Source organism: Microcaecilia unicolor, chromosome 2 (assembly GCF_901765095.1).
Source record: "Microcaecilia unicolor chromosome 2, aMicUni1.1, whole genome shotgun sequence".
Classification (NCBI taxonomy): Eukaryota; Metazoa; Chordata; class Amphibia; order Gymnophiona; family Siphonopidae; genus Microcaecilia; species Microcaecilia unicolor.
In genome coordinates, this window is record NC_044032.1 from 219,132,980 (window position 1) to 219,159,252 (window position 26,273).

Below are 26,273 nucleotides of genomic sequence, written 5' to 3' on the forward strand. Positions count from 1 at the left end.
AAAGTGATGTAATGGTCTTGTGTTTTAAACAATGGAATGAGTAATAGGGGTGTATTTTGAGATGTTACTAAAGATGTACTTAACTCTCACAATGTGTAACAGGAGTTGTGCAGGTTGGTATCCCATGTGCCACCTCCATCATGCACTTTGTAGCTAATACACTCTGAAGAGTATGAATCTCCCATGAGCACATCTACCTAGTACCTGGCATAACATCTTCTCTATGTTAAATTGTACAGCGCTGCGTAACCCTAGTAGCGCTTTAGAAATGTTAAGTAGTAGTAGTAGACTAGAATACCTGTACGCTTTACTCTGAGCCCTTTTATTATAAAGGATTTTGTTTGGGTATTTGTTTCCCCACTTCCGTCTCTCCTGTGTCTCTTTAAAAGTATGCCACATGGGAAACGTTCTTTCCATAGGTGGAAAATAAGTCAGGGATATGTGTAGTGTTTCCATTGATTTGGTTGTTCTAGAGTAGTGTTTCTCAAGCCAGTATGCTGGAGTACCCCCTAGCCCAGTGTTTCCCAAGTCCATTCCTGGAGTACCCCTTGTTAGTCAGGTTTTCAGGATTTCCACAATGAATATGCATGGAAGAGATTTGCATATAATGGAGGCAGTATATGCAAATCAAGTTCATGCATATTCATTGTGGATATTCTGAAAACCTGACTGGCAGGGGGTAACCCAGGACTGGACTTGGGGAAAATTTTTCTTATCTCATCTGGTTTTCAGGATGTCCACAATGAATACTCACATGATAGATTGCACCTACTGTCTCTCCTACATGCAAATCTATTTGATTGTGGTTCTCCTGAAAACCTGATAGGCTAGGGAGTACTCTAAGACTAGCTTGAGCAGTACTGCTGTAGACATCTTGTGGGCTTTGATTTTTTTATGGAACAATGCAGTGCTGCTCAGCCTATGTGAACTTGAGCATTCAATGCTGTGCACAGCTTCCATTTGCTACTTGTCCCGTAGGTTGGCTAACTGTCCACCAGGTGGTGCTGTAGCTTTTTGTATATAGAGGAACAGTATGGCTATAGTATTAGAGCCGCAGTGTTCATTCTGGGGACTTAAGTGTAACTTTTGACAGAATGTTTGTGTGTTAACAAAAAGAGAAAACAGCTATTCTGCCTGAGAGATGTATATGCAGTTTTTGTTTTTGGGATGTTTTGGGAAAGTCTGAACAGGTTGACAGAGGTCGTCTGCTTTCAGCTCTTCTCTCCGCACATAAAGGTGTGTCAATGAAAATATTAGTTTTTTATTGTTAAAGATTTAGACCAGTTAGGTGGGGAGGGTCATTATTTACTGGGTCCCCTCTGCTTCAGATGTGTGTCTAAACCATACGAACGCCCTAGATTTATTTTTGAAGGTTTATTTCATGTTCTATTTATATGACAAAAAGATGTTGACAGAAAGTGATAGATTCAGCTTCTCCCTATCAGTGAGGGAAGCAAAATCAGTTTTGAAAATCAAGAATGCAAGGAATAGACACAGAATTAGTAAGAACATATGAGGGTCAAGTTTATGTTGTGTTATTGTAGAAGGAAGGGAAAGCAGCTGCAATAGATGACCCTTGCAGTCATTGTTTCCCATTACGTTTTGTGTTTCCATATTGTTGATGGCAAAAGGCAGGTTTATTTTTCACCCCTTGCAAATTGGTGTTTACTTATACTTCATGTCACTGTTTCCATACTGTCAAACAATAATTTGGTTTCATGCAGCAAAAACATGCATCTTTCAGGTAGACAGATAGCGAGAGATCTTGCATTTGCATGGGATCTCTATTCTGCATGTGTGAGCTTCCAGTGAGGAGCCCAAGTATAGAAATAATCGTTTAACCCTAACCCTACCCTGTGTTTTCTCTCAATGGAGAAAGATGAATAGTGGAGTGCCTCAGGGATCTGTACTGGGACTGCTGCTATTTAACATATTTATAAATTATCTGGAATTGGGAACAACAAATGAGGTGATTACATTTGCAGATGACACAAAACTATTCAAAGTTCTTAAAATGCATGCAGACTGTGAGAAATTGCAGAAGGACCTTAGGAAATCGGAAGAGTGGGCATCCAAATGGCAGATGAAATGTAATGTAGGCAAATTCAAATTGATGCACATTGGGAAAAATAATCCAAATCTTAGTTACTTAAAGCAAGGTTCCACTTTAGGAGTTGCCACCAAAGAAAAAGAGGTATCATCGTAGACAACATGATGAAATCTGCCCGGTGTTTGGCAGTGGCCAAAAAAGCAGTCCCTCCTATCTAAAATCCTTCCATATTGCCTCTGTAATCAACTGGGATGTTGTAAAAGAGGTAGGCTTTAACTTCAGTCTCCTGCGTGAGCTGTGGTACATAAATACCTGGGGATGCACCTAGTCCACAGCACAACACCAGGAAAATAGTGGATGGGGGTCTGCCTGAAGGCCATGCAGTAGTGCTGGCTACTGCTCAACAGGAAACCAAGGTTTCACATATTTATTTATTTATTTTATTTGTTACATTTGTATCCCACATTTTCCCACCTATTTGTAGGCACAATGTGGCTTACATAGTACCGGAGAGGCGTTTGCCGACTCTGGTGTGAACAAATACAATGTGATTTTGTGATAAGATAAAGTTCATGTGGCAGAAGCCACATTAGGAATCGTAGAGCGGAAGAGTTGTGTTGCGTTCATTACGTGCTTTAATTTTCTTGTGTAGCCGAGATCAGGCATTTAAGTTGGATCGGTGGGGTATGCCTTTTTAAACATGGTGGTGGTTTTTAGTATTTTCCGGAAGTGTAGGTGGTCGTACATCGTTTTCAAAGCTTTTGGTAGCGCGTTCCACAATTGTGTGCTTATGTAGGAAAAGCTGGATCCGTAGGTAGATTTGTATTTAAGTCCTTTACAGCTTGGGTAGTGTACATTTAGATATGGTCGTGTGAATTCGGATACGTTTCTGGTTGGTAAGTCAGTTAGGTCTGTCATGTATCCAGGGGCTTCGCTGTAGATGATTTTGTGAACCATGGTGCAGATTTTGAAGGCAATCCGTTCTTTGATTGGGAGCCAGTGTAATTTTTCGCGGAGGGGTTTTGCACTTTCAAATCACATTTTTCCAAATATGAGCCTAGCTGCCGTGTTTTGAGCAGTTTGGAGTTTCTTTAAGGTTTGTTCTTTACATCCTGCATAGATTCCATTGCAGTAATCTAAGTGGCTGATTACCATTGATTGTATCAGAACATAAGAACATAAACATTGCCATACTGGGACGGACCGAAGTGGCCAATCCAGGTCATAAGTACCTGGCAAGATCTCGGAACAGCAAAACAGATCTTATGCTGCTTATCCTCGAAAAGCTTGACTAGTACCCAGGTATGCCACTTCGCCACCTCAAAGCTGCCCTGCAAAGCAACAGGCTCATCTGGGACTTGAACCCAGGACCTCTCGCACCCAAAGCGAGAATCATACCCCTAGACTATACCCAGACCCAGCTGTTGCTCCTCAGTCTTTCAGGAACTGAAGGTGCTGAAGAGGCAGTGTTCATATATAGGCAGTTTAAGGGGGAATGAGTGGGGGTCACCTGGGTACCAAACCTAGAGGGGGACTTGTATAGCTTTTGGTTAAGGGTGAAAATGAACATTGTTTAGATAAATGATATAGCAACAGCAGGTTATGGTGGGGGAGGGGTCTACAAGAGAGTTGGTATGGGTTAATGGCGAAGGTACAGCCTTAATCTATGTCTCTTTAGATTGAAGGAGTTCTCCACCTCCCCCCGCCCCCAACACTCTCCTGATATCTGCTGCTTGGGCGAAGACCATTTTTGTAACTCTGAACAAAGATCCATGGTGTCATGGGATGAATTAAGCTAGAAGTCTAATGTGTAGGAGTAGGCTTTAGGGCAAAATAAAGGCAGTGAGGGGCTAAGGGTTGTTTTTATTTCAGATTGTTTCAAAAAAGTAAATGCTATTTTAAAAGTAACTTGCCATTTGTCCAGAATACAACTGTTAACATTTCATCAATAGGAGTGAGGTGTGGTGCAGCATTACAGGGCAGTTTTCAAAATGATATGGATTTGTTCATGCGTTTTCAATAGTAGTTCATGGAAGCTTACATTTGGAAACAGTTCTAATTTACTTGAAATAAAACCGAGGGTCCCATTCAGGCTTTACAGGGACTTCTATTTATTTTTTGGCATTTGATTTGATTTTCCTGTGTTTTGGAATCATTCTGAGGAAAAGATTTGTATCCTAACAGTGGTACATTATAGATTGGGCTTCTGATTTTAGGTTTGAACTCATAAAACATGGATGCAAAAAAATTAAAATGGTATTTATTATTTATTGATTTTTCAAGCACTTATTAATTCTAAGTGGTTTACTCAGTTACATACGTAATATAGAACATGTGAAGGGGCATTTTTGATATAAAGTTCAAATGGCGAAATGAACATTTATTTGAAAACATCTAAAAGTGCAAGTCCGTAATGGAAGTAAAAACTAAATATTTTCTGATATTTGAAAATACACAAAACAAAAAAAAAAGCTTTGAAAGAGGATGCACCAAAAATGTTATTGATGTCCTAGTTAAAACGGTTCCACCAATCAAAAATAAACTATGCAAAACGTGCAACAGCGGTACTGGTCCTCGCATCAAGAAAACGTCCGTGGCAAAGGCAGGACGTTCTTTCCACGTTCAAAATGTGCATATATACTTCTGCATGTGGAGGGACGTTCCCCAGTGAGCTCAGTCATGTGTCTGCTTAGAGTGCCCGATTTCACTGTCCCAGAGACAGAGCTCCTGGTTCTACTGTGCCTTAGACACAGAAGACAAATATTTAAATACTATGACCACCTGCCACCCAACAACATCTCCTCCATGAGGACAAAGAGAACCATCGTAGGCACCCTGGCAAGGTAAATGTGCAGCATTGCCCCCCAGGATCACAGCATCACACATGTGCAAGAACCATACATAGAAGGATCACCTATGAATGACCTATGAACAAACCAACTTCCGAAGTCTACTGAAGACCCATCTCTTCAACAAGGCGTACAACAAAGATCAACAAATATGAATTTCTGTACTAACATGTTTCTTCATTATCATGTTACCCAAGATCCTCTTTTATTACTAAATGTGCATTTTCTTTATAATTCTTATATATTTCTTAAATATCTCTTAAGATGTTTGCCTGTTAAAATATTTCCATGTTCTATCATCATGTTACCAAAAATTCTATGCTATTACTAAAGGTATACTTTCTCATGTATTCTTACTATTCATGATGTATTGTAAGCCACATTGAGTCTGCAAATAGGTGGGAAAATGTAGGATACAAATAAAAAATAAAACTGAGGTACCTTTGTTGTTGCAATACATATTATTGATTTTTCATAAGAAAGAAAAAAAATGGATGAAATCAGAATGTACAGAATATCCAACGACAACTAATTATTGGGCACTGCTCCACTAAACATGCATGCTAAAATGAGGGGCTACACATATCTGGACCCCCTATCCCCCTCACACATACTGATGGGAACATTGGCAACAGCTCACTAAACTACATAGAGCCACCCAAAAGCACACCTGCTTTACCCTACTGCCCTTCCTCACCTCCCCTGCAACAGTACAGATACTCCACAGAAAGACCACCATGCAACCCTCTGTCCCTATGACCTTCTCAGCTCACATTTAGCCCATCCCCCAATCTACCTGTTGCCAGCTGTCAGGCTCTGTGAGGAGCATTGCACAACAAGTCAAAACTAATAATGTATGTGACGCCAAGAAGACCCATCTCCCTGACCCCTGTCTGTACCAACTTGTGTATTGCAGATGCTTTGGGAGTGGAGCTAGTCCCAAGCTGACTCATGAGACCAGATATTGCCCTGACAGGTCCTGGGGCCAGGCCGGCTCCTCGGTTGGTGAGGTCATGGCTAAGAAAGATGTCTGAGAAACCAATAGGGAATGTGACTGGTGCATGCACATGTTCCTCTGACAGATTCCTGGGCCAGTTCCTCACCAACTGAGGGCAGGCCTGGCACCTAGACCTGGCATGGCAATATCTGGCCTCTTGACTCAGCCCAGGAAGGGCTCCACTTCTAGATGCACTACTGCCATGAGCTCAGCCAGTGTTCTACGAGGATTGATTTTTGAAGGTGAAATGACCAAGAGAGATTATCTACTAATGTAGCTACAGTTTCCTAGACATGAGAATATACAAAGCACATCACAGTATAGTGCAAACTGGCCACCTACATCACCACTGCTGTAGCCCTCACAATCTGCCCATTATCCTATACCGATGCTGCCAATAGATATCTGGTCTGAGGGAAAGCTGGGGTTGATGGGGCTGAATGGTCTGTGACATAAACATTAGTGTAAATCTGACATCTGGAACCAAGTTCCTATCACAGGTGTCCATCACTAAAGATCCTAGTTAGACATTTGCACTGCTGGCCACAAACTCTCATCCACCTCCAGCAAGGCGTGAGCCAACAAAGCTTTCAGCACATCCATAATTGGCACGCAAGTAACCTACTGCCACATATGCAACCCACTGACCCCAGAAACACCACTGTGCACACCTCAAAGCACCAGCACCCAGTCATGAGATGCACACAAACTGCCCAAAAACACTCACTCTCCCACCACCAACAAATAATCCAGACACACACAACTGCAGCAGTCAGCATTCACTTTCCCAGGAATAGCACACAGCCCTCACACAAACAGCAGCAGCACAGTGACAAACTGGGACTGGACAAATAGAGGCATTGGCATTGCCATGTGGCTTAGTAAACAGGGGGAGGGTTAGTCTTTTTTTTTTTCTTTTTTTTTAAGATTCTGTTTTAGCTGTGCAAACTTTTATATATTCTCAAGTGGCAAGAATGAGGAAAATATCTTGATCCACAAGTAAGAAGTATGAAAGTGACAGACACAAAAGGATGTAGTTATCAACACGGGCTACGATTAAGATGTAACTAGGTCTCATTGCATAAAATACATATGGGTGCTATCCTTTACTAGTAATGGGGAATGATGCTGAAACCACTACTTTGCTCTTGTAGCTCATGTGAGTAGGTGCTACTTCTCCATCTGCCCACTAAGGTGGGGCCCAGTTGCCATGTGGAGATTATTAGCACTGCCAGATTCTTTTCACAATACACATCCGTACTGTAACTTAGTACTTTAGTAACATAGTAGATGGCAGCAGAAAAAAAACCTGTACGGTCCATCCAATCTGCCCAAAAAGATAAGCTCAATGCATAAGGTATGATGTGATACTACATATGTATACTTGATCTTGATTTGTCCTTGCCATTTTCAGGGCACAGACTGTAGAAGTCTTCTTGGCGCACTGGCCTTGTTCTCCAACTTTTGAAGTTGTCATTGAAGCCCCACTCCAACCCATCCAAATTTGTCCACCCACGATCAGGGCACAGACCATAGAAGTCTGCCCAGCACTGGCTTTAAATGTCACCACCAGTGATTGGGAAACAATCACCACTACGCTTGTTTGGTTCCATGTATTCTCTGCAGGATTCCTTTGTGTTTATCATACACGGATTCCTTTGTGTTTATCATACACGGTTTTTAATTTGTTACTGTTTTCATCTCCACCACCTCCCGCGGGATGGCATTCCAGATATCTACCACCTTCTCCGTAAAAAAAAATACTTCCTAACATTGTTCTTGAGTCAGCCCCCCTGCAACCTCAATTAGTGTCTTGCCGTCACCCATTGCTATAGATTTTACCTACTAAAGCAGGTAAATGTTGTGTTTATTGTTTATACTTATAGCTTATATTAATGAGATGCAAATGCATTCATTAACTCATTCCACAGGGCATACAGACAGTATTGCAAAAGCATAGCCGCACCTTTTCGAGATGCCCTAAAGACTTCTGCATTAATACATTTGCAAATTAGTTTGCGTATTTACTTTTTTCAGCATCAATAAGGTCTTTTGGTACATTATCATGTTTAGGAGACCCCAGGGGTCACTAGCATTGGTGCTGGATACAAATATAAGCTGCCTAGCACTGCCCAAAAGCAAGGCAAGAGGATGTCCAAAGAAGCAGTAGGACTTGTGTGGAACCCGGGAGCCCCGTTCTCCTTGGGGAATGTGCTATTTGCATATCTGTAGATTAAAAGTGGCTTTATGCTGTGTATTTCTTTTCATTTTTCAGTTTATAATGTTTGGTTCATTGTAGCACATGCTGTATTTTAACAACACAAGTACTTCAATTTTTCCGAGGACAAGCAGAACATAAAGGTGCTCATTTTCAAAGCACATATACTTACAAAGTTACATGGGGGGGCATTTTTGAAAGGGTCGCCCAAGTTTTGATGAGGACGTGCTTGCAAAACGTCCCGATTGAGGGGTGAGGAAACCCTTATTTTCAAAACAAGATGGACGTCCATCTTTCATTTCGATAATACGGTCAGGGACGTCCAAATCTTGAAATTTGGTCGTCCCTAGATTTGGTCATTTCTGATTTTCGGCGATAATCAAAACCAAGGACGTCCATGTCAGAAACGACCAAATGCAAGCCATTTGGTCGTGGGAGGAGCCAGCATTTGTAGTGCACTGGGTCCCCCATGACATGCCAGGACACCAACCGGGCACCCTAGGGAGCACAGCAGTGGACTTCATAAATTGCTCCCAGGTACATAGCTCCTTTAAATTGTGTGCTGAGCCCCCCAACTGTACACCACTACCATAGCCCTTACGGGTGAAGGGGGCACCTAGATGTGGGTACAGTGGGTTTCTGGTGGGTTTTGCAGGGCTCGCTGTTTTCTCCACAAATGTAACAGGTGGGGGGGGGGGGGGTATGGGCCTGGGTCCGCCTGCCTGAAGTGCACTGCTCCAACTAAAACTGCTCTAATTACCTGCATACTTCTGTGATGGACCTGAGTCTGACATCTGAGGCTGTCATAGAGGCTGACAGTATTTTGAAAGATGTTTTTTGAGGGTGGGAGGGGGTTAGTGTCCCCTGGGGGGGCGTAAGGGGAGGTCATCCCTGATTCTTTCCGGTGGTCATCTGGTCATTTCGGGCACCTTTTTGTGCCTTGGTCGTAAGAAAAACACGACCAGGTAAAGTCGTCCAAGTGTTCATCAGGAACGTCCTTGTTTCTTTCGATTATGAATCGAGGACGTCCTAGTGTTAGGCACGCCCAAGTCCCGCCTCCGATAACGCCCCCTTGAACTTTGGCCATCCCTGCGACGGAAAGCAGTTGGGGACGTCCAAAATCAGCTTTCGATTATACCGATTTGGACGACCCTGTGAGAAGGACGCCCATCTTCCGATTTATGTTGAAAGATGGGCGTCCTTCTCTTTCGAAAATGAGCCCAGTGGTAACCTATGTATAAGTCTTTGTGCTTTAAAAATGAGCCTCAATATCTCACATGTAGGTAACGTCACAGACAATCTTTTTCTCAAAGTCTTTAGATGAAATATTTAATGGATGCAAAAATAATTTAGGGGAATTATTTAGCGAGCGCTAAAAACACTACCGTGCCTTTGTAAAAGGCCCACTTAGTGAGTGCTGAAAAACTTTAAGGCACTCTAAAAGGACTTAATATTTCATTCTTTTTTTATTGTCATTTTGAATGGGAAATAACAGAGTATCTTTGGTGTCTTCAAGTCTTTTTGAAACAACAGCATATCTGTTCTGTAGAGTTATGTGAAATTCATACTTATTTGAGGTTTGCTCACTACGTATGAAACATTGAGATGATTCGGGGGCTGGCTCCTGTCTACTTGCAGCTTTATCTAATGCTTCAGAGCCTGCTTCAGTGATAGAATCTTTACATGCACGTCCATCACAAAATGACCAATCTGACTGATTTTGGGAATCGTTTGGGGGAGAGGGGTTGTTTTACTTATATAAATCCCTAATGCCAAGTGAGATTTGTAGTCCTTAGTAGGTGGTGTGTGCTCTGTTTGCTGAAGTTTGTACATAGTATCTTAATAACCTTGTAAAATTGTGGTTGTGTTTTAATTCTATTTCAGAACCGAATGGAGGAAAGCAAAGCATTGTTTAGGACAATTATCACATATCCATGGTTCCAGAACTCATCTGTCATTTTGTTCTTGAACAAGAAGGATCTTCTAGAAGAGAAAATCATGTACTCTCATCTAGTTGACTATTTCCCCGAGTATGATGGTAAGTTGTTTGTTGAGAGCAACAGAATAGTCTTCAATGGCTACAAATCTTAGCAATCAGCAAAAAAAAAAAGGAAAAGAAAACCCCGCTATGATAACAAACACATCATATATTCTGAGAATTTTCTTAGAGAAGGGATTTATTAGACTGTGATGCAATCAAGGATTAATAATAGGTGTTTAGGATCTCATTCATAGATGGTGATTTGTCAGTCCATCTTATGTGTTTGTGCTAGTATTATCTATACTCTAGTCCTTCATCCAGTTTAAGGAACCCACCAGACTTCCCTGTTACAGACAAGAATGTAGTATTTTTTGAGTGGATTAAAGCCTTCTAGTATACAAAACTTGCAGGATGCTAGAAGGCCTACTTCCTTCTGCACTCAAATTGAAAGGAACCGCAGGAAGGACTAGCTCTCTCCCTGTCCAGGCCCAAGATGCTATGGAAGGGGCTGCCTCTCTCTCTGCCCAGCCCCAAGGAACTGCAGGAGGGCCTGCCTTAGGCACAGGAAAGTATTAGAGTGTCTGTGGCATATTTTATTGTCCCATCCTTATTTCTTTAGTCTAATAAGACCCTTCTGTTCAAAACCTTCCATGAGCACGTGAAATTGGTGCTGAGGTTAGCAACTAGCTTTCTCTAGTAGAATGAAGCTCAGGAGGATATTTTTTATTTATTTTTATCTGGATTTTATCAAAAGCTTTCTGAAAATCTAGATACACCACATCAACTGGCTCACTTTTATCGACATGTTTATTCATGCCTTCAAAGAAATGAAGCAAATTGGTGAGGCAAGACTTCCTTGGCAAACCCATGCTGACTGTATCCCATTAAACCATGTTTGTCTATGTGTTCTGTAATTTTGTTCTTTATAATAGTTTCCACTATTTTTCCCGGCACTGACGTCGGGCTTACCGGTCTGTAATTTCCCGGATCACCCCGTGAACCCTTTTTAAAAATCAGCATCACATTGGCCACCCTTCAAACTTCAGGTACTATGGACAATTTTAACGACAGTACCCTCGGATGTATGCCATCCGGTCTAGGTAATTTACTACTCTTTAATTTTTCGATTTGGCACAGTACATCTTCCAGGTTCACTGAGAGTCCTTTCAGTTCCTTTGCATCATCACCCTTGAAAACCATTTCCAGTAAAGGCAGATCTCTTATATCTTCTTCCATAAAGACCGAAGCAAACAATTCATTTTTTCTCCGCTATGGCCTGGTCCTCCCTGAGTGTCCGTTTGTTTGTTCCTTCGTGATCTAATGGTCCCACAGATTCCCTCGCAGGCTTTCTGCTACTGATGTACCTGAAAAAGTTGTTACTGTGAATTTTAGCCTGTGCGCAAGTTTCTTTTCATATGCTCTTTTAGCCTTCTTTATTAATGCTTTCTTTTATCCTGTTTATTTCTGGGATAAGAAGGATAAAATCGGTTTTACTGTTTTGGGATCTTGCCAGGTACTTTTGACCTGGATTGAGTATTGTTGGAAACAGGATACTGGGCTCAGTGGCGTACCAAGGGGGGGGGAGGCGGTGGGGGCGGTCCGCCCCGGGTGCACGCTGCTGGGGGGGTGCTGCGCGCCTGTTGGCTCCGAGTCCGCTCGTTCCCTCCCTGCTGCTCCCTCTGCGCGGAACAGGTTACTTCCTGTTCCGGGGCAGAGGGAGCAGCAGCCAGGGAACGAGCAGAGTCGGAGCCAACAGGCGCGCGGCCCCCCCCCCCCCCCCCACCAGCAGATAAAAATGCACCGGGGGGGGGGCATCAGCGATCCGCCCCAGGTGTCAGCCAGCCTAGGAACGCCACTGACTGGGCTTAATGGACCTTTAGTCTGTTTCAGTATGGCAATACTTATGTTCTTATATATATTTGCTGTCATCCTGAAATATCAGATTCTTTATTTCCTTGAAAGCTAACTCCTTCTGTCAGTATTTCATCAAAATGTTTTCTTTGTCCATATAATTTAATGCTCACATAACCACCGACCTTGACCTCAGCTTCTTATCCTGCCATGGGTCCACGTGGTGTGCTCACATCTTTAGCCCAGTTGTTTCATGTGACAGGCCTGGGAGAACCACATTTCCATAATTCCCTCAGCTCAGATTTTTTGATAGTTTTGGGCAACTTTATAAGCTGTAAATTATTTGTCCTAATAGTTCAGGGGCTCCAGGGGATGGTAATATTACACCTCCATAGCTTTGATTTCTGCCTCAATCCCATCCATAAGATCCTTCTGCTGGGGATTTGCATTCCTCAGCTCACTGCCCTTGAGCTGTTTGCTGCTTCAGACTTTCCATCAGTTCTTCAAGCGCAGCTTAAATTTGGGATAACTTATCTTCCATCACAACAGTAAGGTTCTTAGTTAGCACTTGTATTGTACAGGGTGAACTGTGAGCCTGATCCATCAGCTGCCATCTTGGGTGCTTCTTGCCAACTATCTGATGCCTTTCTGCACTTTATTTGGCACTTCCCGGGAAGTACTATGTCTTCCCTGTTTCATCCTTCTCCACTAGCATTCCAGTGCTTGTTACCAAAGATATTTTGAGTGTCAGCTGCCTTTGTCTGTTTTTATTAACAAAATCAGGGTTCCATATCAGAGCTGCTCTCCCAGGTGGCTGCTCAGCTTCCAGCCATCGTGTGACCCCCCCCCCCCCCAACTTTGTGTTTTAGTTAGGAGGTTAACTTTAGAATCCTGGCTAAAGATAAGAGGCAGCTGTAGCTATACTCCTAACGTTACCTTCCTAAGTTATTCTCCTCTCTAGTTAGGCTATTAACAAATTAGCTGACTAGAATTAAACTACCCATCTTTATGCACATGGATAGCAGATTAATTTAGCTGGCTTGTGCTTAAATATAGCATTAACTTACTAAACTGTGCTCCTCCCCCCCCCCCCCCCCCCCCCCCCCCCCCCACTGCATTGGACCGCGTCTCTGAAACTGCCTAGAATTTAAGAACCATTCTGCAGGGTTAGATTTCAACTCGACAAATCTATCTATTAGACTCTAGTTAGGGGGCTAGATGACTTGAAAATCTACTGTGAACAGAAAACAATTCTTAGCAGTGGCATAGTTACAGTGGGCTGCGGTTTTAGTGAAACTGAGCATGCCTGACACTTAACTCATGCTCAATTTCATTAAAATCGAGCATACGCAACATGAGGGGAAGAAGGACAGGCAATGTAAGGAGAGCAGCGCTGGAGAAATGCTTCAGCTGGCGGGGGTTGGGGAACCCTGCCAGGCAAGGTTTGTGGCGTTGCAGCAGAGGGTAGCGGCGGGGCCAAAATATGCCCCCCCCTCACTTTGAGGTCTGTCTAAGCCCCTGATTCTTAGTGAAATTAACAAAAAAAATTAAGGGGTCCCTTTACTAAGGTGCGCTAATGATTAGTGCGTTCTAAATGATAAGACACCCATAGGAATGTAATGGGCTTATTTAGCGCACCTTACTAAAGGGACCCCTTTATAATTTTATATTTAAAAAAGTGAAAACACGTTCATATATGAACAAAGGTTGCTCAGAATATAATCATCACACTTCATGAAGCCACTTTTCAAAATTAAATAACATTAAGGGCTCTGTTTACAAAGATGCGCTAGCGTTTTTAGCATGTGATAACTGTGTAGATGCTAGTAGGAATATTATGACATCTGCACGTTTAGTGTGCACTAATTTTTTGTGCATGCTAAAAATGCTAGCACACCTTTGTAAACAGGCCCTAAAAAGTGTTAACATATATTTACTTTGGGAAAAATTATATTTGGAAGACTCATGGGCCAATGATCAGAAGCAAACGCAGGTGCTAGAGGCTGTTAGCACCATACTATTGCCTGTGTTTGCTACCGCCCCATAATCAGAGCCCTGGAGTGCGTGAAACAACGCGTTCGTGGGATCTAAATGCAATTAGCATGCAAATGCATGCAAAACAGGGCTCTTAGCGCAGGTAGCATGCTAAACCTATTCATCTCCAATGATCAGCGACCAGCAAACCAAAGATTGGCATGCTGGCCGTGGCAAACCCTACGCCAGCTCAGAGCTGGCGTTAGGGTTTGCAGACCATTGGGGGAGGAATGGTGAGCCCTGTCCAGCGTGCATTTGCATGCTAGCAGGCCCCCATTCCCCCCAGTGCAGCAGCTCCCCCCCCCCCTGCAGGAGCACCGAACCAACACCCTCCCTCCCCAGCGACGGGGCTGGAGGTCTAACTGACCTTCAGTCACCCTGACACAGGTTTGGAGGGGCTGGAGATCCAGTGGTTTCCAGCCCCCAACCCCCCCCCCCCCCAGCATCCTCTGATATCCCTGGTGGGCTGTGGCCTTCCCACCCCCACCTTCATTTTAGAGGCGGTGCTAATGGAAGAGGAAGGAGGCCACCTCCCTTCTCCAATTGAAGGTACGGGGTGGGGAAGGTTCGCTAGACCACCAGGTGGGGAGGATTGACCCGCGGCCCACTGGGCCACGAGGGACATCTGAGGGGATGCTTGGGGGGGTAGGGTCTCCAGCCCTCCCCCCCCCCCCCCCCCAAATTTGTGTCATTGTGAGGTCAGGGGGACCAGAGGTCTGCCGGATCTCCAGCTCCCGTTTCACTTGGCTCAGGGTGGGAGTAGTTGGGATCTGGTGATCCCATGGATTGCTCCAGCCCCTGTGTTTGACAGGTCTGGGCTTTTGACAGCCTAGATCTGTCAAAGAAGTGCAGGAGGTTTATTCCTGAGCACATTCTCAGGTACAATTCTCTCACACTTCTAACCTATAATCAGAGAGAATAGTGTGCTGGAACAGGGAGAGGCTTTTGATCATCTGTCCATCAGTTGCTTAACTTTAAAAAAAAAAAAAAAAAAAAAAACCACTTCTTAGCATGCTATTTGTATCATTCTGGAAGGAACACTAGGCTCCAGCATAAGCCATGCTTCATCTAGGGCTGCTTCAGGGAGGCAATATGATTAGTGTTGAATTGGAAAGAAGGCGGTATTATCAAAGGTTAAAGTGCAAAATATCATTCAAATCCATTTTCCTTTTTCTCAGTATCAAAAGCAAGCATTCCTTCTGGAAAAAGGATGCCAAGAAGTGATTTTGTTTTTTAATCAGCAGACCCTTTCAGATATATATTGCCAATTTAAGTAGAAAAAAGAAACACAAGAATGGAAGAAGACCAATTGGATTCCAACGCAAGGGCAATCATTTATTGAAATATGTACAATAGGTTTGACAAAGTCCTGCATTTCGGCGCAGAAGGTGCCTGCCTCAGGAGTCAAACAATTCAATTCAGTGGACAACACAACACAGCAAACTATGTGTTCTGAGATTCTGCTGTTTTATTTCAGTTTGTTGCTTTGGTTTTTGCAGCATTGATTTTGTAACACTTTGATGGTGTAACTTTGGTAATCTTTCTTTGGACTATTGATGCTTATCTTGTGTTGTCCACTGAAATGAATTGTGTCCCATATAAATGCACGTTTTACTTTCATATTTTGGAAATAAGCCCTTCATATATATGTATTTTGTTTGTTGCTTACTAAATATTGTATGTATGTGTGTGTATACAGATATTCCCCTAGTATTCAGACCAGTGCCTGGTTAACTTGATGGCTAAAGTCAGGACAGCTCATTCATAATGTGCTTGTCCATATCCTCCAGCTAACTAACATATAAAAAGAAACAGTGTTCAGATCTCTCACTAAACCGGCAGGGATTCCTCTGGCTTCCTTTATCTCCTTCAAACTCCAGAGGGGCTCCAAAGGAGCATGCCCCTTTTGGCCTTGCATCTACAGTCACGTGCCACAAACAGTTCTCTTCATATTCTCCAAGACCGGCTCAGAAAGATGCAGCCCCGATGATAACCTTTCTTCTCAGGAATGAGTTATCTTCTAAGGATACTGAGAAATCACAGAAAGCTAGAATATTCCAAAAGTTGCCAAGGTATTTCTATATAAAGGGCAGACAGAGATCAATAATGCCAGATTACCCCCTATCAGTTTCTTGCCAAGTTTTGAATACAACTTAAAAACATACTTTGAATGTTCTATATGCAAATGCTAGAAGTCTAAAAAAATAAATAAATAATAAGGTTGGACAGTTAGACTGTATGGTCTTAAATAAAGGAATAGACATATTCATTTTCATTCATTTATTTCACTTACTATAATAGGTATCCTGGAGAACTGGTTCAGGGTAAGAATTTTATCAAAATGATAAGGCAGGTCAGCTTGGTGGAAGGGTGGCACTGTATGTTGAGAATGACAGAGTCAATCAGGATAAAGGTCTTGCAGGAAACCAAAGACATATTGGAATCATTATGGATAGAAATTCCATATGCGACTGGGAAGTATAATGAAAGGGTTGTTCTACCCCATCGACCCAACATAAAAATACCTGGTTACTTGCGACACACTATAACCAAAAACCGTAACGGGCATTACCTGACTCTTCTTCCCCATTTCCCTCTCAAAGTTCCCCCCAACTGTTCCTACCATACAAGTACCTCATTATATCACTTTGTATTCATTCATACCATGTATTTGTTCAGACCGTAATCGGCTAACGCCGTTAACGGTTATATGTAAGCCACATTGAGCCTGCAAAAGGTGGGAAATTGTGGGGTACAAATGTAACAAATATAATAATAATAATACCATCTGTCTACCCAGAATGAAGCAATGACTAAAGAAATGCTAACAGGACTTTAGAATACACATAAAATCAGCAACACAATAATAATAATGGGAGATTTCAATTGCCACAGTATTGATTTTGACTTACCAGGACTTGCTAGAGAGGTAAAGTTTCTAAGATATCATAAACAAACACTTCAAGGTGGAACTGCTGTGAGAAGTGTTTATGATATTATGGTAGCACCACTTGGCAATAATGATCATAGCGTCATCAAATGTAACATAATCACTGTTTTAAAACCACCTAAATATTTTATTATGGTAGTATATCAATTGTAATAAGTCATAAATCACTTAAGTCATAAAATTCAGGATTCAGACTCTAGTTCAAGGAAAGAAGAATCTCCCATGCCTTTATTATATAACATATAATATATGTTAGAATGGGTCCATGTTCTTAAATGAAAAAAGAAGGCCCTTTTAATTTACCATCCTCTCTAATCCACCTTAGCCCATATTTGCTCAAACTAGTCAAACAGTTCCTTCTGATTTTCCCCTAGTTGTCTTCCTTGTTTTTGTTTGTTTCTTTGTTGTTGTTGTTGTTGTTGTTGTTGTTGTTTTTTAACCCAGAGACCTGTTTGGGGGGGGGGGGGGTTCTCAGTAATTCAATAGATTTTCATTTATTATACAGTAGTTCATACAATTATGCAATCCATTTCTGGAGAAATTATTCAGCAGCTAGAAAAACACAGTAGTGTGTTTTAATTTAGGGCTTCCCGTTGGGTTTTCAGGATATCCACAGTGAATAAGATAAATGTAGATACATTGAGTCTCCAGCATATGCAGATGTATCTCATGCATATTCATTGTAGACAGTGGTGTGCTGGGAAAGTTTAAACAGGCTCTCCGGGCATAGCCAGCCTTCAGTATTGGGGGGGGGGGGGGGCTGGAGGTGGACTGGGAGGGGCAGCACATTCCTCTCTCTCCTTCCTCCCCCCCCATGCACGCTAGGCATACCTTTGCTGGCAGGGATGCAGAGCCCCACCAGCCTAATAAATGGACTGTCTCAGCGCCCTGCTGCTTCTTTCTGGCTCTGAGTAGCATGCCAGGAATTCTCATGCATACTTGCTCAAGAAGTCCTGACATGCTGCTCAGAGCCAGACACAAGCAGCGAGGAGCAGCAGCAGTCCATTTATTTGGCTGGTGAGGCTTTTCTGGAGATTGAAGGCCAGTGAGTGAGATTTTTCTTGTGGGCATCCATACACATAGTGCAAAAGTAAACCACAGCTTCTAAATAGTACATCCCAAAACTTAATTATTTTCACATTTCCATCTTCCAAAATTTCAGACGGCAGATGTAAAGATCAGCAGGATCCAAAGCAGTCCAAAACAAGTAAAGTTAGAAACACAGTTTGTACCTAATTGTTCAACCACCTTTAGGATTCACCTTTGGGTTTAAAAAGCAAAACCATGTGCGTATAAGGACTGGGTAAATGAATTAAAACAAAGTTTAAAGCAAATGCTCTTAATATGTAAGTATTGGTAGTAATAATGAAACAGAATATTCACATAGCAAGCAGCCTGAGCCAACAGAGTTATTTTGCATTGAACATAATTACATAGTAACATAGTAGATGACGGCAGAGAAAGACGTGTATGGTCCATCCAGTCTGTCCAACAAGATAAACTCATATGTGCTACTTTATGTGTATACCTGACCTTGATTTGTATCTGCCATTTTCAGGGCACAGACCGTAGAAGTCTGCCCAGCACTAGCCCCGCCTCCCACCACCGAGCTGCCACCCAATCTCCGCTAAGCTTCTGAGGATCCATTCCTTCTGAACAGGATTCCTTTAACTTTGTATGAACTTTGCAGCTGACAGTGTGCTGAACTGAACGATGTTGGCACATTTAGACTGACTCTGGACAGAACTTCTTTATGAAGGAAGCCCTTCCCTCATTATTCAATACCTTTCTGTGAAATAGTAGTAATAAAAATAGGCAAGTGCATTTTTATAATATACCCTGCAATCCATAAAGTTCCCACATGCCATCTTTTTCAGGTTTCAACCTAATTAAAAACATTTTTAAATTGTACGTATAAATAAGTAAGTCTGATTGTTAAGCACCTGTTCTCATAACAAATTGTCTGTTTTGGTAGCCCTTTATTAGGTGAAAACATCTTAACCAGCCCCTCCAAATGACACAATAATTTAAAATGTACTACTCTAACCAATGAAACAAAAACTTCCTCTGTGTACATCCATATATTGCATAAGCAGGCATGTTTAAAAATATAAGTGAAATCAAATAAAAATGCTACCAATAATAAAGAATGACAACATGGACAGAGCAACTCGTAGGTCTCCTCAATCTAATCTCCTTGGGCTCCTCTACTTCCCATAGCCTGCCCCAGCCCCACGCTTCCCATTTCAAACCTGCAACCCAGCCCCCGCAGCCCTCCCCTCCCCTCCTTCCAACCTGCGGCTTCTTCCTGCAGCGGTTCTGAGCACTAAAAATAAAAATATTGCCAGTACAGAGCTGCATGCTGCAACAGTCACAGCAAGGCTCTGCTGGAACTATCAAGTGTCACAAAACAGTAAGTCAAGTTTTTAATCCATTCCTTGCTTAATGTCATCTACTTTGACAATAACAATGTTTCTATACTATGAGCCTATCGAAAACCATATTCAAACACATCTAAAATATGCTTTTCATTCATGTATTCAGTCAACCGATTTAACTTTTTCAATAACTTTCCCTACCATAGGTGGTACTGATATGGGCCTATAACTCCCAGGCAAAGTTGAGGCTATGGATTTACTATTTAAGTGAGGATTCACTGTGGCCAATTTTAACTCTGCAGGAAAACTGCCAGTGATTTGTTCACAATAATTCTCAACTTAGGCGCAATAGATGTAGATAACTGCCTAATCGCTTGTGAAGAACAGAGATCCACAATCGACTTAGCCACCTCCTGTTATTGTTTCTATGTACTCTTAGAAATCCGAATTCAGAATGTCTAGCCCAGTCTGTGACAGGTGAACTCTGACTGGTCTATATAGCTCCTTACAGGACTCTGGTATTAAATCGTGTACTATCACCCGACCTTTTATTTTGTGCATAAATTTCAACATCCACTTGTTAATGGGTTTTTTTTGGCCCTATCTATCGACCGGTGAGATCTTTTGTCCCTCCACACCCATCATGGGGTGATGCAAGACCAAGCCAGGTACGACCGTGGTATGAAAGTAGCCAGTGTTAGAAAACCATTCTGTATCTTTTTTTGCCAGCAGCATGCTGTTGACCGCGGTCAGATCATTTCCGCCCAGGTGTACTATTATCGCATATGGGGCAGGTTGGTTCCACAGCGCCTATAGCATGGTCAGCATAAACTGGTCCCATCTCATCCCTCTAAGGCCTATCCAGTTAACCACTGCCTTCATTGTAGGGAAGCCAAAGTTGTCCTATCTGGGTACCTATACAGCCATGAGGACATGGCATCAAGCTTGATGGGGGATGGTGCCCCTACCCTCATAGTTGTGTCCTGTTTGGAAACCCGTGTTTCTCCTATCTTTGGGGGCTCTACACTGGGTGGCCTGCTCCACAAATAAGAGCATGCGTGTCTGAATTTACAACCATGTACACTGACAAGTGTTTATATTGTCTGCAAACTCCTTTCCCTTCCTGTGGCCCATATTGATTGAATCCCCCTGCTGGCAGCTGCTGAAATGTTCTGTCCAACTGAAACTGCCTGTGTGCTGACATTTCGGTATGGGCAGTGGCGTAGCAAGAGGGGGGACGGTCTGCCCTGGGTGTCAGCTCAAGGGGGGGGGTTCTCCCTGCCAGCTCCCCCCCACTAGTGCAGCACGATGACCCCCCCCCCCCTCGGTGCATCAACACCCCCAGACCCAGTGCCTACCCTTAGCTCCGTCCAACCAGCTCCCGCACCCTACCTTTAAAGAAATCTCTGAAGCCTTGGCGAGGCACAGCACCTCGCGCCTGCATGTAAAAGAAGTGTGGATCGTCTCATCGGGCCTTCCCTCACTCTGCCCCGCCCTCCGCTGACGCAACTTCCTATTTCCGCAAGGGCGGGACAGACAGAGTGAGGAAAGGCCCGATGAGACGATCCACACTTCTTTTACATGCAGGCGCGAGGTGCTGCGCCTCGCCTCACCACGGCTTCTGAGATTTCTTTAAAGGTAGGGTGCAGGAGCTGGTTGGACGGAGTTGAGGAGGGTAGGCACTGGGTCGGGGGGGGGGTGCTGATGTGCTGAGGGGGGGGGGAGTCATCGTGCTGCACCCGGGGGGGGGGTGCAACAGTGAACCGCCCCCGATGGCAGCCCCCCTGGCTACGCCACTTGCTATGGGTAAAGCTTCTGTCTGGCTGAAAAGGTCTGTGCAGTGACATCTCATCCAGCCACAGATCCACAACTCTGTTTCCATGAAATAGATGGATCGTCAGTCATGCTTTTCCTAAATTTTGTGGCATAGTAAACCATGCCCAACCTCCATAGCGCTTATATACAGTCCATGTATCTAATGAGGTAGGGGCTCAGTTTGGGTTCCCTCTCAACTATAACAGTCATAAAGATATGAAATGCGGATATCCAATTGTTGATGGATTTAAATATTCTCAGTTTTCTCCCTCGTTTAAATGGGTAAAGAAGTCTGTCCCTCATGATCTTACTATCATTTTCCTGTTCGTGAAGGAGCAGTAAGAATATATCAATAAATTCCTTCCTCCAGATTTTTTTCTTTCATTTTTTTCAATACGCATCTAGACAGGGTAAAACCCCCGCATAAAACATTGTCCCTAGGGTTAGCCACACCTTCCTTGCTTATAGGCCTAGTAGTGTCTACCATGTCCAAACTATGAGTTGGCCCTGCTAAATTGCCTGCTTGCTGATGCGCTGCATTGTTCTGGGTATGCCCCATGGTATTGTTAGTTCCTTCTCTAGTTTCATACATACGTATAACATTTCTGATAATATTTGGTAAAGACATGATGCGACCACACCTCAAATATTGTGTTCAATTCTGGTCACCGCATCTCAAAAAATATATAGTGGAATTAGAAAAGGTACAGAAAAGGGCAAGAAAATGATAAAGGGGATGGGACGACTTCCCTATGAGGAAAGGCTGAAGCATCTAGGGCTCTTCAGCTTGGAAAAGAGGCAGCTGAGGGGAGATATGATAGAGCCTATAAAATAATGAGTGGAGTGGAATGGGTAGATGTGAATTGTTGTTTACTCTTTCCAAAAATACTAGGACTAGGGGACATGCGATGAAGCTACAAAGTAGTAAATTTAATACAAATCGGAGAAAATGTTTCTTCACTCAACGTGTAATTAAACTCTAGAATTCGTTGCCAGAGAATGTGGTAAAGGCGGGGGTTTAAAAAGGCAGGGTTTAAAAAAGGTCTGGACAGCTTCCCAAAGGAAAAGTCCGTAGACAGTTATTAAATTGACTTGGGGAAAATCCATTCTATTTCTGGGATAAGCTGCATAAAATGTATTGAACTTTTTCGGGATCTTGCCAGGTATTTGTGACCTGGATTGGCCACTGTTAGAAACAGGATGCTGGGCTTGATGGACCTTTGGTCTGTCCCAGTGTGACAATACTTATGTACTTATGACATATCTGGATTACTATGAGGCATCTGTGATGGAGGCGATATGATGATAGTACTATCATATGACTTACCTCCAGATAGACTGTCTATGAGCCTGTCAGCCCCTGGTCGTTGTACCTGTAGCTCACTGACTGGGGCTGGTGAGCTATTTACTTCCATACTGCTGACCATTGCTTGCAGCTGCTGAGTTTCCGAAGCCATACCATGTTGTTCAGTCTGCCTTCTCAGCTCCGTTATAAGAGCATCCATGTCCTGTGTCGATTGTCTTTGTGATCCCGCCTTGGCTCATGGTGCCCTCGTCCTAGTTCACTTTGGTGTATCAATTGTGCTGCTGTTTCCAGCAGTCTTACTTTGTGGTGCCACTCCTGACAACTTGGCTGCTGATGTTTTTCTCTTGTTTCGCTGTGGCGGCATTTTTGTTCTTGAGATACTGAGACAATCATAGTAACATATAGTAGATGACGGCAGAAAAAGACCTGCACGGTCCATCTAGTCTGCCCACGATAAACTCATATGTGTATACCTTACCCTGATTTGTACCTGTCTTTTTCAGGGCACAGCCGTATAAATCTGTGCAGCAGTATTTCCCATCTCCCAACCACCAGTCCCTCCTCCCATCACCGGCTCCGGCACAGACCCCGTATAAAAAGTCTGCCCTCCCCCATCCTAGCCTCTCAACCACCAACCCCTCTTCCCCCTGCCACCCAATTTCAGTTAAGCTTCTGTGGATCCATTCCTTCTGCACAGGATTCCTTTATGCCTGTCCCACGCATGCTTGAATTTCGTTACCGTTTTCATCTCCACCACCTCCCGCGGGAGGGCATTCCAAGCGTTCACCACCCTCTCCGTGAAGAAATACTTCCTGACATCTTTCCTGAGTCTGCCCCCCTTCAATCTCATTTCATGTCCTCTCGTTCTACCGCCTTCCCATCTCCGGAAAAGATTCGTTTGCGGATTAATACCTTTCAAATATTTGAACGTCTGTATCATATCACCCCTGTTCCTCCTTTCCTCCAGAGTATACATGTTCAGGTCAGCAAGCCTCTCTTCATACGTCTTGGAACGCAACTCCCATACCATCCTCGTAGCTTTTCTTTGCACCGCTTCCATTTTTTTAACATCCTTCGCAAGGTACGGCCTCCAAAACTGAACACAATACTCCAGGTGGGGCCTCACCAACGTCTTATACAGGGGCATTAAAACCTCCTTTTTTCTGCTGGTCACACCTCTCTCTATACAGCCTAGTAACCTTCTCGCTACGGCCACCGCCTTGTCGCACTGTTTCATCGCCTTCAGGTCCTCAGATACTATCACCCCAAGATCCCTCTCCCCGTCCGTGTCTATCAGGCTCTCCCCACCTAACACATACGCCTCCCTTGGATTTCTACTCCCTAAGTGCATCACTTTGCATTTCTTCGCATTGAATTTTAATTGCCAAACGTTAGACCATTTTTCCAGCTTCTTCAGATCTTTTTTCATGTTTTCCACTCCCTCCGGGGTGTCCACTCTGTTGCAAATCTTGGTGTCATCCGCAAAAAGGCAAACTTTACCTTGTAACTCTTCGGCAATGTCACTCACAAATATATTGAACAGAATGGGCCCCAGCACCGATCCCTGAGGCACTCCACTACTCACCTTTCCCTCCTCCGAGCGAACTCCATTTACCACCCACCCTCTGGCGTCTGCCCGTCAACCAGTTCCTAATCCAGTTTACCACTTCGGGTCCTATCTTCAGCCCTTCTAGTTTATTCAAGAGCCTCCTGTGGGGAACCGTGTCAAAAGCCTTGCTGAAATCTAAGTAGATGACGTCCATAGCCCGTCCTTGATTTAATTCTCCCGTCACCCAGTCAAAGAATTCAATGAGATTCGTTTGGCACGACTTCCCTTTGGTGAAACCATGTTGTCTCGGATCTTGCAACTTATTGGCTTCCAGGAAATTCACTATCCTTTCCTTCAGCATGGCTTCCATTACTTTTCCAATAACCGATCAATCAACAGTTAGGTATGGAAGTGAGTAAGAGTCTGCAGAAAAGAGAGGACTCTCGGCAACCATTTGAAGCGGCGCCGGGAGCAAGACACTGTGCAGACGCGCCAGGCAGGAAACAGGGGGCTCTTTCCTGTCCTGAAGAGGTCACCAGGGCACCACACTAAGGTAAAGGAAGGGAGGATAGGACACCCTGAGGCCCACCTGTCCGTCCATCTGCCTGCCAGCCTGCATGTTTGTCTGTAAATCCGGAAGAACGAGCAGGCTGGCAAAACCCGCTCGGTTGCCCGGCTGTATCCTCAAAAAGAGGACATATCCAGGTAAAGCCAGACGTGTGGTAACCCTAGCCCTCCCCTCCTTAGAAAGTGCATTGAACAGTATTAATGTAGATAAGATCTTCCCCTATTCACAGCTGTGAAAACAAAACTGTGCTGCTTAATGAGAAAACAGAAAGTGGATGAACCTTATGAAAGAATTTCTCCTTCTATGATAGGCAGCTGTTAAAACCTGCTTGATGTTGTCTTATGTTATGCTGCCCTCTACTGCACATTGTGAGCAGTATGCCATAATGCAAGAAACGATAAAACAGAGAGAAAAAAATATTAACACTGTTGCTTCTATGAGCACTTGCTTCTGGAAACGGTTGTGTGCAATCTATCCAAAAATTTAACACTCATAGGAGCACCTCTTTTCCCTTAAAATGGATGCCAGCAGGCATTTGCTATGTAGCCATAAAATGGTGGATTGTCAAGTCTGCGACACAAACAGGGAAATACGCCTTTTCCTCCCTCGGTATACCATGATGCCAACCGACTACAGCTGTTTCTCGAGCCATCGTGTCTATCAGTGCTCGTTGCTAACTGATGCATGGACCCTACTCGTAGCCACGCCGACCTCGTACAATGTCTCCCGTGCGGCCTCCTATCCGCCCTCCACATGGTTCCAGCCATGCCGCAGCAACAATGGCACTCTGCAGCTATGGACACTACAAGAACATATCCTGCACCGACCTTAATGAGACACACTCCTCCCCCCTTCTATCCACATGCTCACCTGCTGCAGTGTTGCACTGCTTAGCTGCAAACAAGCTGACCTGCTGTAGCTGAGTGCAGCCTGAAAGAAAGAAAACAAAAACTATCACAATGAGGCTCCCCTATCCAGCGACATGAGATTTGCCCTGCAACGAAAGAAACACGACCATCTGTTGAATCTGCCTGTCCCGACACCCTTTGTGAGCCCGCTGCCGGGGTGAGCGGTGACCCAACATGCAGAGAGACCCGGTAGGGAATGCGACAGGAGTATACTGCCCAAAAGATCTCAGTATAGCTGGCTCAATCAACACTACCTTTCCTTGACCTTCTCACTGCCGTAAGAAGTGATAGTACCTCATAGGCCTCGGTAAGTCAGAAAAACTTTTTTCTTGTAATAAGAGAGAGTGCAGTGCATCTCTGCTCTTCCCTAGCTTTCTTACTGCCGATTTTCCTACTTCCTCTGCTCGGTGACCTTTTTCCCCACCTCTCCTCTTTTCTTTTCTTTTCTTCCTTCCTCCCACTTTCCTTTAACTCTTTCATCTCTTTTGCCCCCCTGTTCCCCCTCTCCTGTTCCTTCCTAGCCCATTTCTCCCCCACCCCTTTTGCTCTTTGTTAGCCTTCGGCTTGTTTGTGGTCGGCCTCTCCTTAGCATGTTTACCTTGTTCTAAGCTTGTTGAAATTCAATGCAATGTCATTTTTGAAAAGCCAATAAAATCAAACAATCCCTAGTAAATACTCTCAGAGGGCAATACAACACGCAGATAGCACTATCATCATTTGTTATCTCCACACTTCTGGCTCCAATACCTCCCAAAAGGCCAAGACCTTATTTAAAACAAAACCTTACACCTCCACCCCTCATTCCCTCTCTACAAACCC

At 43.7% G+C, this 26,273-nt stretch overlaps 1 protein-coding gene across 1 annotated transcript in view; it reads left to right on the top strand.

Moving 5' to 3' along the window:
- LOC115463315 (guanine nucleotide-binding protein G(q) subunit alpha) overlaps positions 1-26,273 on the top strand; it is a 344,151-nt gene that overhangs the window by 309,129 nt on the left and 8,749 nt on the right. Inside the window, exon 6 of the mRNA XM_030193718.1 lies at positions 9,999-10,152. Coding sequence (XP_030049578.1) covers positions 9,999-10,152 — 154 coding nt within the window. The remainder of the gene's footprint in view (positions 1-9,998; positions 10,153-26,273) is intronic.